At 40.7% G+C, this 11,791-nt stretch overlaps 2 protein-coding genes across 5 annotated transcripts in view; both read right to left on the bottom strand.

Moving 5' to 3' along the window:
* Nucleotides 1–5,598: 5,598 nt before the first annotated feature.
* LOC111231693 lies at nt 5,599–9,841 on the bottom strand. The gene is made up of 8 exons (XM_022758912.1): nt 9,763–9,841; nt 8,391–8,690; nt 7,993–8,262; nt 7,372–7,854; nt 6,848–6,928; nt 6,739–6,767; nt 5,969–6,037; nt 5,599–5,679 (listed from the first exon to the last, which is right to left on the bottom strand). The coding sequence occupies exons 1-8, from the start codon at nt 9,821–9,823 to the stop codon at nt 5,599–5,601; spliced, it is 1,374 nt and encodes a 457-aa protein (XP_022614633.1). The 5' UTR covers nt 9,824–9,841.
* Nucleotides 9,842–10,801: 960 nt separating this feature from the next.
* The window catches only part of LOC111231673, a 28,658-nt gene continuing 27,668 nt past the window's right edge, over nt 10,802–11,791 (bottom strand). For 3 of the 4 annotated variants that reach the window (XM_022758882.1, XM_022758884.1, XM_022758883.1), the window contains exon 8: nt 10,802–11,163. In XM_022758882.1, the coding sequence (XP_022614603.1) occupies nt 11,080–11,163 (84 nt within the window). In that variant the 3' untranslated portion in view covers nt 10,802–11,079. The remainder of the gene's footprint in view (nt 11,164–11,791) is intronic. The other variant, XM_022758885.1, reaches the window with a different exon arrangement.

Raw genomic sequence — 11,791 nt, 5'->3', positions numbered from 1 at the left:
ATATGTCGACTGTCACGACACTCAGGATGAGCACGGTTAAACCCACAGACACGATAACAAGCCTCAGCCAACCTGGAAATGAAAGTAGAATAAAAACACTCAAACATTTTCTTCTCTTCTGTTTAAAATCCTGAAAACAAAAAGCAAAAAGCAAAAAGCAAAAAAGCAAAAAGACCTAAAAACAAAAAACAAAAAGCAAAAAACAAAAAGCAAAGAAGGAAAAAACAAAAAAACAAAAAGCAAAAAACAGTTTTTTTTTTATTGTCATAATTAAAACACGAAAAACAAAAAACAAAAGAAAATTGGACGAAACATTTAAGGAGTTTTTTTTTTTTAAACCAAAAATGAAAAAAACAAACAAAAAACAAGTGTTTTTATTGTCAGAATTAAAACATGAAAAACAACAACATCAAATTAGAAGAAACTTTATTTTCCTTGTTGAATTGAATAATGAAGAAAGGTAGTCATGTGGCATGGAAGTAAAGGTAAATATTTCAAAATAAAAGCCAAGAGGAACGAGTGGCCTTTCTATAAAGTGTAAAATTCTACAAACACAGACAGACAGATAAAGATCTTTTCATTTGCATTAAGACATGAAAAACGTGTCATCAGAAGTGTGTGATGTATTATTTATTTATATTATATACATATTAATAACCTGATTAACACTGTGTGGTCCTTCCCAGACAGTGTTGTCTACAGTGACCAGCAGAGGTCTCCACTGTCACCAGATCATCCTTCATCCTCTCATCAAATCACCTGATATTCTCCTCCATGATCGAGCTGCTGCTGCTTGTAGCCGACACTACAATCACATGGTGGACAAATCGATCTGCCACAGCTGTATTGATCACGGTCATATCAGCAGCTTTTAGGCTATTGATTCAATCATTAAGAGCAAAGTAACCATAACTACATATACCGTGGCTGTTTTACACATTATTGACCTCTGAGGTCGAGTTTCAACATAAACCAGAAACATTCAAATTCGGTTCAGTTCTGTTTTTCACTTTTTTTCATTTTTAAAAGAAAAAAGAAAACCTAAATAACTTGGTTTTTGTGTTTTTTTGGTTTGAAATGAAAAAAACGAACTCGAACTAATCAATATTTCCACCCAGCCAAGTGTCAGTCTGATTACCAAGAGTGCTGCCGAAGCCCCGGCCACAGCGGCGTATAACCGCCAGTCTGGGAAGAGGATGGAAATATTAGAAAACTAAACGTTGTGGTTGCAGCTTTCTCTAAAGTCTGAGTCAGTACCTGGTTGTGTAGGTGACGTGTCACTGTGGTCAGGTGCTGCTGGGTCCATCCGGGAATTCTTCCTGTTTTCAGTTGTTGTTTGGACAGTTGTTGTCCTGTCCTCACCTGGACAAATGAAAGAACAAAACCCAACAATTCACATCAGATTAAGGTGATTATAAACAGCTCATCATACACTCACCTGGTTTCTCACCTGAGGACGGAGCACTGAAGGTAAACAGCTGCACTTTTCCTCTGAGACCATCAGTCACTTCACACTGAAACAACTCATGATACTTTGGCTTCTTGAGAAGAGAGGAAGGAAACGTGACAGTAGCTGAGCTCTTAGACTGTGATGTCTTTATGTCTGTGTTGCCTTCATCCACATTCTGACGCTCATGCAGCCACTTCACTGTGTGTGTGAGACCTGGAGCAGCTGATACAGAGCAGGTAAACTTCACCTCATCACCGTCCTTCTGTTCAGTCACTGGTGAAGACGGAGACATTGAGAGAGAAAGACAAGAGAGAAATGAACTTCATCACTGTAATAATCATCATGATTGTAAAGTTTCAGTGTTTTGTTCTAACAGACAGTTTGATGTAAATACTCACTGGTAACAACAGACAGATAAACCAGAGTGTATTGATCATGTTGTCCTGATCTAGACTGTTGACAGTCGTAGCGATCAGTGTCTCTGGCTGTGACCTTCTTCAGAACCAGAGAACAGTTCTCTGTCAGACTCAGTCTGTCTGATTTAGGGTTGGCATCTTTAACAATCTTCCCTTGTCTAACCAGGTGTGTGTTTCTTGAGCCAATTAAGATCCAGTTAGTCCTGTCACATTCATCCTGATCATTGAACACATATTTACAGGACATAGTGACGTCATCTCCATCTCTGACAAAGACGGAGGAGGAATATTGTCCCGTCACTTCTGTGGAGAAGATGAGAGAGAAAAATAAAATTGTATATTTACTCTGCATTCAGAAAGTATTCAGCTTCACCTTTATCACATGTTCTAGCCTTTCTGCAGCCTCATGATAAAAGTAAAAAAAATATAAAATATGAACCATTCATGTGAAATTCTGTCATAATAACTGTCTTGATTAAGGAAAAAGTGTTTTGTGAGGTCACTGTGAGCTTGACCTTTGACCTTTAGCCACCAAAATCTAACCAGGTGTCAGATTTTAAGAAGTTCCGTCCACGAGAATGAGACGTAGAGACAACCTGAAAACAAACGTCTCTGTCGCCGGCGCATCAGTCTACACTCAATCCTCCATGATGACAAAGTCTAAACAGGAGTTTAGACATTTTTACAAAGTTATTAAAAAGGAAAAACTGAAATATCACAAGCTCAGAGACAGGACTGTGTCGAGGCTCAAAAACATTTCAGCTGCAGAAGGTTCCCAAGAAGAAGAAGAAGAAGTCTGAAACCACCAGGACTCTTCTGGAGCTGGACCCGGACTCACTGAGACATGAGGGGAGAAGGATCCATCACTGCAGCTCTGCACTGATCTGGTCTTAATGGCAGAGAGTCCGGACGAAGCCTCTCCTCAGTAAAAGCAGCTAAAGGGCTCTGAGACTGTGAGGACCCGGACTCTCTGGTCGGATGAGACCAGGACTGAACCTTTGGCCTCAGTTTAGACGCTTGCAACTGGTTGTTATGTGAATAATCACTGTTAATAGAGATAAGGTTCATATTTATAACGTGTATTTGTGTGTATGTATTCTTACCTGTGAACTGAAGAGCCACAATCACAAATAAAGACACTTTCATCCACCTGAGTCCAACCATCGTCACGCTCCAGTCGTTTTCTGTCTCTTCTCAGCTGTGAACTGTCCGAGTCTGAGATCTGATGCATGTTGACTTCCTGTTGTCATTAATGTGTCACTTCCTCATTTTTACTAGGTTCTTTGGAAAGTTGCCAAATTCATACTGAAAAATATATAAATATAACATTTTGGTTTTTACTTCTGTTTTCCAGAACAGAGCTACTAACTCTCGTCAGTGTTGTTTAAATCCATGTTAGTGAGCACTGACAGGTGTGGCATATCCAGGTGCTGAATACACAACATAATTATTGCACAGGTCTGTCACAATAAGAGGCCACTTTAAAATGTAAAGTTTTATTTTGAAAAGACATTTACTTGCCACTGAACTCTGGATTTCACATGAATTGTGCCACAGATGTGCATTTTTTAAATATTATATTATATTTATTATATAGAGTATATATATTATATTTATATTATATATTTGCTTCAGTGTAGATGCAAAGTGATCACAAGCTGCAGATGTCCAGCTACATACTGCGAGTCATTCTCACCTCTGGTGTCAGGCAGGAAGTTGAACCAGGACTGAGGAAGTTCGATGTTTGATCGTTAGTTAAGATGAATGTTGCTAAAGAGCAGCTCGGCTTCTCTTTACATAGAGTCTATTAGAAGACGGACAGTTGCCATGGTGATGTTTGACAGCTCACATGAACAGACAGACAGTACATGTTCACATCGCTCATTATCTCACTGTAATTATGAAAGTCCAAACACATGCAGGTTGATTAGTGACTCTAAACTGCCTGTAGGTGTGAACGTCTCTGTATGTCAGACCTGTGACGGACTGGTGACCTGTCCATGTTGAACCCCACCCTCAACCAACATCAGCTGGGATTGGCTCCAGCCCCCCAGGCCTGAAGCCCGAGACCTAAGTGGATTAGAAGTATGGCCAATGAATGAATTAAAGAATGATTATGAAAATGCTTTATGCTTTATTAATCTCATGGCAAGAAATGTGGGCAGCCTGGTTACACACTGCAGAGCAGACAACAACAACAACAACAACAACAACATCAACAACAACACACTTCCTCTATTTGTAGCAAAGTGGCTTCAGTCTCCATGTTACAACAGAGCCCTCTGGTGGACTAATATTTAACACACTCAGTGTCAGGTTACCACTGAACAGTCAGGTTATACATCGTACACAGATAAGAAAACTATTAAACAGGAACAACACAGAAAATGTTCTCTAAGGTTTGGACTGTGAAGAGCATCAGTGCAGAATCAAGTGAACAACACACACTGATCTACTGTCCTTTAATCTAACAGCCATGGTGTGCTCATTAGTCCAGCTGCCATCACTGCTTATCTAGCTCCAGTATCTTATATTTCTTCCCACACCCTTCTCTGACCTGCTGCACCATTAAACTGTCTTTGAAACCTTCGCTCAGCTGCTCCATCAGAGCCAGTGGATACATTTACTTTCAAAATTCACCTTTTTACATCACTGGTTTTTACAATTGTGCATTAAGCAGGTTAATGGAAACACATCTACAGTTTACCTCAACCAAGCATCAACCTCCGAGGCTGGAAAGTGAATTCAACAGTGAAGAACCAGAAGCTGCAGTTCCTCTAATGGCCACTAGAGTCTGGCTCCAACAGTGAGTCAGTCCCCATAGACTCCCATGTTAAAATGTCCAACTTTACAGCAGAAATAAACATGTTTACAGCCTGGTACAAAAACTGTTTTGGTCTCTAGAGCTAATTTCCTCCTTCGTGACACCTGTTTATATAACTCACCTGTTTATATAACTCAGCCACCCTCCTCTTTGACCATATTTGGATTAGCTGGGAGTTAGGGGCGGAGTCAGACACTGCCAAGATGGTGATGGTGGAACAGTTCACTCTGAGCTTCAAAACCGCTCTTAAGAAACCTGCTGGTGATGTCACAGCCTTACCAGGAGCTGCTACGCCAACATGTGAAACCCATGTTTGTGTATCACTCTCCTGTAAGGCTCTACAAGGTCATAAATACATTCTCTGTGTTTTATAGACTTCAGTCTTTTTGTCTTGGCTGTTTGAAAGATTTTCTCTCTGGTTAATTTCCGCAGTGAAGACGTCAGGAGACGTCTGGAGACACCGTCAACATCATAGGGTTAATTTCCTCTGTGGCAGTAAATCACTCTGAAAGACTTACTACAGAAGAACTTCAAAACTCTCACTAGCCTAGCAACATTAAGGCTACAAACAACCCATAATGCAACATTCTAATATCTGACTTTGTAAAGATGTAACCTCTCAAATATAAGACCTTTCCTACTTTTTCAACTCTAACTTCTAGGTAGGATCACCAGGTAACATCATGCTAAATAACAACAAGAAGTTAACGACAAGGTAAGTCACCTAGCATGTTTCCTTCACCGGTTGCATACTGCTTGACCAATAAAACTAATCATTTACTTCACCTCAGCAACAAAGCAACTAAAGCACAGACATCTCTAAAGCTGGAATTATGCTTTATGAAGAACTTGGCCCATAAACAGAAGCACGACCCTGATGCACGTTCAGCCTCATGTGTTTGGGTTGTTTACGGTGGCGTAGAGGGAACTCTGACCATGGTGTAGGTCAATGCATCATCTTCATCATCATCACCGTCATTATGTTGAACCTGAGGAATAGCAGGGAGACAGCATAGCATGTAAAGTGACATTCACAGAAACACAACACAACAATACATAATGTAGCAGGAGTTAAAACCCTGACGTTTCTGTTTTCATTTGTTGATCATGAGAAATCTTGTGTGTGAAGCTGACGTATTTATCTTCTGGGATCCATGAATATTTATTTCAGCTGCATGTAATGTTTTTTTTTTTTTCCTTTCATTCATTCCCAAAAAACTTGTTTTTATTATTTTTATCATCTACTAACAACAACAGTAGAACCAAAGACAGCTTTACCCGGGCTTTACTCTTGGTCTTCTTGTTGAAGCTGATGGAGGCGTAGGAAACACCATCTTCAGGATCAGCCTGCACAGTGAGGACAATGAAAGTGTTCAGATCCTCAACTTAGGAAAAAAGGACCAATACAGACAATTCAAAATACTTCATTACAAGTAAAGTCCTGCATGAAAAATCCTACTTTTATTTACTCAAGTAGTTCATGAGAATCAGCAGCAAAATGTAGTTAAAGTATCAAAGTAAAAGTGACTGATTTATAATAATATATGCCGTCATTAGATGATTAATACTGAAGGATCAATGTGTCAGCAGCATGTTACTGTTGTAGCTGTTGCAGGTGGAACTGGTTTGAACTAATTTATATACAATTCTCTAAACAAAGTGCCAAAAGCTGCAGTTCCTCTAATGGCCACTAGAGTCTGGCTCCAACAGTGAGTCAGTCCCCATAGACTCCCATGTTAAAATGTCCAACTTTACAGCAGAAATAAACATGTTTACAGCCTGGTACAGAAACTGTTTTGGTCTCTAGAGCCGAGATTTTATTAAACTCATCTATTTAAAATCTATTAAGTCACACATAACTACAGAATTATGTGTAACTTCATTGAGGTTTAGCATCTCGTAAGACGACTGGTTGCCTATTGTGTCTGAGGTCAAGAATCTGCTGTCTCAAAAATTTCAAGTGGAAAACCTGCCACTGTTATCACTGTAAAATCAACAGCCATGGCAGAAGGAGCTTTTTGCTTAGTGAACTCAGATTTAAAACTCACAGTGTCTGGATCCACCTGCGTTTTCTTCCCTAAAGAGACAAAAGAGGGAGTCAGAACTCGCTTCTCATCAAACATTCAGAAATTGAGTCTCACCAGTGAAAGTTCTCACCTTTAGTTCTCTTCTGTCTGATGAGCACAACAACAATCACTGCTGCCAAAACCACAGGTACAACAATGAACGCCCACAAACCTGAATGAATGAATGAAAACATTAGAAACATTTTGGCTGATGCTCTTGCTTTTTTTAAAAATCACAAATATAAAACAGGAAAGAGTTGTTTTTCACTATGAGATCTATTTCATTCAAGAAACTGGAACGAAGAAACCTCCATCTGACCACCTGTTAAATCTCATCTGGCTTCAGGTAAATACAGCTGGGTGTCGTCTGCATAATAACAGATATTTATGTGGTGCTTTTTACTTTTTACAGTGCTAAAATAAAGTAAGAGAGATTGCGCAGTGACTCCCAAACTGAGGGTTGGCCTCCGTATTGTTCAAGATCAAATGTGCCCCGCCAATATTTTTGATATTTTCAAGTGGGCCATGAGACAGAAAAGGTTGGGAAACACTGAACTAGCAACATGAAAATTAGTGAGACGAAGTCACCTTGTTGTTTTGGAGTGTTGTTTGTACCTGTTGGTGTTGCATTAGTTTCAGTTGTTGCTTCAGTTGGTGATTTTGTTTCAGTTGCTGGTTTTGTTCCAGTTGCTGGTTTTGCTTCAGTTGCTGGTTTTGCTTCAGTTGCTGGTTTTGCTTCAGTTGCTGGTTTTGTTTCAGTTGCTGGTTTTGTTTCAGTTGCTGGTTTTGCTTCAGTTGCTGGTTTTGCTTCAGTTGCTGGTTTTGCTTCAGTTGCTGGTTTTGCTTCAGTTGCTGGTTTTGCTTCAGTTGCTGGTTTTGCTTCAGTTGCTGGTTTTGCTTCAGTTGCTGGTTTTGCTTCAGTTGCTGGTTTTGCTTCAGTTGCTGGTTTTGCTTCAGTTGCTGGTTTTGCTTCAGTTGCTGGTTTTGCTTCAGTTGCTGGTTTTGCTTCAGTTGCTGGTTTTGCTTCAGTTGCTGGTTTTGCTTCAGTTGCTGGTTTTGCTGTTGTGGTTTTGGTTGTTTTCTCTTTGTCACCTTCACCTGAACAGATGAATAACAAACCTTGACAAACTACAGTGAGAAAACACCTGATGTTTATCACCTGCAGTGACTAAATGAGAATGAATCAAACCTTCTTCAAGGTTTGAAGTGATTTTAAACAGCTGATCATGTTCTCACCTGAGGACCGAGGGATGAAGGGAAACTGCTGAATGTTTCCAGTGAAATCAAACACTTCACACTTGAATAACTCAGGATACTTTGACTTTTCAATAAGAGAAGAATGAAAAGTCACAGTGGCTGAGCACACAGACTGTGATGTTGTGATTTTTACTGTATCATTATCCACATGTTTGTCCTCAAACAGCCACTTCACAGTGTGTATGCACCCATTATACATCGACACAGAGCAGCTCAACGTCACCTTATCACCGTCCTCATGTTCAGTCACTGGTGAAGACGGAGACATTGAGAGAGAAAGACAAGAGAGAAATTAACTTCATCACTCGTCATTATTGTGATGTAATATATTGTTATAATGAGACAGTTTGAGCTGAGAACATGATGTAAATACTCACTGTCAATAACAAACAGATATTTCTGACTTTGGCCTGATCTTGACTGACAGTTGTATTGACCACCATCTCCAGCTGTGACCTTCTTTATAAGCAGAGAACATTTCTCTGTGAGATTCATTCTGTCTTTGACCTTCTCACTGATCCTTCCATGTAAAATCAGTTCTACTGGATCTGAGGTTGTTGAACCAGTGAATGTCCAGGTGATACGGCCACATTCACCCTGATCATCTGCCACATTCTTACAAGGCAAAGTGACGTCTTCTCCGTCTCTGACCATGGGGACAATTTGTCCAGTTACTGCTGTTGAGAAAAGGAGAGAAATATGAAGAATGAACCAAAGCAAAAGAAAAGACAGACGTGCACATTATTGTGAAAATCAGAAACATCCTGTCTCAGATGAAGCTGAAAAACTAGTCCCTGTATTTGTTACCTCCAGACTGGACCACTGTCATTCTCTATGATCAGGATGTCCCAGTAACTCAGTGGAAAGCAGGAAGTAGGTTTGGTCTCAACATTGGTCGGGACACAACGACCTCACCACCCCTCCAAAACAAAGAGGACCTTTTAACGCTGTCAACTGAATGGTTAATTAACGAATAAGATCTGAATTAAATTAAACTAACAGTAACAGATCAAAGACCAGGTGACTGGGGAAAGACTAAGGTGAGCCCTGAACCATCCGTTAGTGATGCTGCTATAGACCTAGACTGCTGGGGGAACTCCCATGATGCATTGAGCTCTCTCTCTTTCTAACACATCAACGCTCTGAGTCTCTGCTGCTGTTGGTGTATTCATGCAGAAACCATCACATTAGTTCACATCATGAACATTAGTAATTAACCATGAATGTGATTAAGTCATTAACAGAGAACAGTGAAATCAAATGTCTCGTGCTTCACAGATTATCTGGTGGTAATTAAAATATATTCATTAGGAGCCTATTAATAAAGAACGTGGCCCTGGTGTTACTTGGTACCGGGTCAGAACCAGGTTCTGAGGCACCACCCACCCCTGACTCAAACGTCTACACGTCCCCTTCAAGGCAGGTGAGGAAAAGCAGTGTTCAGCAGGAGGTGAACAAGGCGTCTGTTGTGTAACAGTCAGTGTGAAATGTTGTGGTTAGATTCACAGAACTGATGTGCAAATGTCCACCACTCACACAACAACAGATCACAGACATGAAGCAGTTTGTCACTGTGACATTAAAACCAGTTGTGATCTGAACAGGGAGGTTTTTCACTGAAGTCACAGAGTTAAACACAAACAGTGAAGTTGACTGTCTTTTTAATGTGAAGGTTAATTAATAAAACAGCATGAAAAGGTCGACGTGTGTAATGTTTCTGTTATTGATAGATGTTAAATGTTTCCTCACCTGTAATCTGGAGCAACAGCATCAGAAACACGGACATTTGAATCCATCTGAATTCAACCATGGTGCTTTTCTGTCTCTCTCCGTCTCTTCATCAGTCTGTGAACTGCTGCCTCTGACAGAGGAATACAGTATATATCACCTTTGATCAAGACAGAGTCACTTCCTCAAAGTCTGTTCTTCCTCATGTAGGAGGAGCGTGTGAACTCTTCTTCTGAGACTTTGTGAAGGTGTTGATGTTATAAACTTTACTAACTTACATTGAACGCACCTGCAGGTCACTGATCCCCAATTCTCTCATCAACAATATAAGAAGCAACCGACATTAAAGAGGTCAGATGTCACAGACGTTACTACGGCAACACGCTGTGCCATGTAGCCAACCAACAAACCCACAGTGTGTCCGTTCTCACGCTCCATTAGTGACATGTGACATGTGACGTGTTCGACCACATGAAAAGAAGAAGGGATAGAGGAAGTTAAAGGTGTGAAGACTGTTAGACTCCTCCTCTCTTCAGAAAACAGATGATATCTAAAAGACGTCAGACATTTTGATTTGTAGTTTTTCTGAGAACTGAGGGGGAGGAGCTTTGGTGAGAATGTGGGTTAAACAGCAGCAGAGCTCGTGACCACATCAATATCAGAAACACAAATGGGTGACGAGTGTCTGACTGTCGGAGTCAGAGCACAAAGTCTCCACGCTAAAAATACAGTTACACAAAAACACACACTTGAGCTCAACCACACAACCAGAAGAGTTTCTACAGTGTTTACTGACTGGAGGTTTTTCATGCTGCATGCACACTGCACAGGAAACTGAGCTCCAGGGAAAATGACAGCATCAGTCATTTCAGCAAGTGCTCCATGACGACACATGTTCACGCCCAAGTGGCCGAGTGTGTCTGGAGCAAAGGAGGAAGTTATGTGAGCTTGTGGTGTGTGACAGTAGGAGTATGATGAGAGGAGAGAGGGAGGTTATAGAGGCGGGGCTTAATACACTTCCATTATCAAACACTTGAACATGAAAAACAAGATGACAAATCAGTTGATTGTTAAAGATTTCTTCATTTGTAGATTATATCATCATCACTTACAGACAGACACGTATATATCCCAACAAAGACGTGGCAACAACACTGCTAAAAGAGAGAGAGTTCAAAGAAGTACCTCCGTACACTGAGAGATGAAACTGAGCTTCAACAACAATCTGCACCATCTAATATCTGACAGGTCTGAAGCTGTGAAGGTGTTTGATGAAGGTTGAATCCAGCTGCTGTGAACTGAACTGGCTGCAGAGGAGAAAAGCTTCCAGCTTGTTGATCAGCGGATTCTGACAGAGGAAGAAGGTTCTCCAAAGTTTTCATAGCTCACTCTACCTTCATCTTCATCTTCATCACCGTGTACCTGTGACAAAAGAAGAAAAAGCACTGTTAAAATAAAACAAACTAGAAAGGCACTCAGACGAGCACATACCTCCGACAAGGCTCAACAATCCTACACATCTTTCAGGTCCAGATTATTGATGAATCCAGATTATTCTCTGGATCTGCACCAAATTCTATAAATTTATCCTGTGAAGTCGCCGGAAATGTCTACAACATGGCCTCTCTCGCAATGTTGAGGAGAGTAATTAAGAAGAATTACTGGATCGGCTCCTTTCACTGGATCTGCACCAAAAGGTAATTTGTCCCTGGCCTATGACCCATCCCTCCCACAGGGTTGGTGCTAATCAGTTCAGTAGTTGTTTAGTAATCCTGCTGACACATTCTCAAGTGTAGCTGTACAACCTACCAACCGACCAACCGACCAACCAACCAATCAAACAACTAACCAACCAACCAACTAACTAACCACCAACCAACAACCAACAAACGACTGACCGACCGACCGACCAAACAAACAACCAACCAACCAACCAACCAACCAACCAACCAACCAACCAACCAACCAACCAACCAAACAACTAACCAACCGACCAACCAACCAACCAAACAAACAACCAACCAACCAACCAACCAACCAACCAACCAAC

This window comes from Seriola dumerili, unplaced genomic scaffold (assembly GCF_002260705.1).
Source record: "Seriola dumerili isolate Sdu_G_001 unplaced genomic scaffold, Sdu_1.0 BDQW01000312.1, whole genome shotgun sequence".
Taxonomy (NCBI): Eukaryota; Metazoa; Chordata; class Actinopteri; order Carangiformes; family Carangidae; genus Seriola; species Seriola dumerili.
The sequence above is the reverse complement of the archived record's forward strand: the minus strand, read 5'-3'. Positions and strand labels throughout refer to the sequence as shown.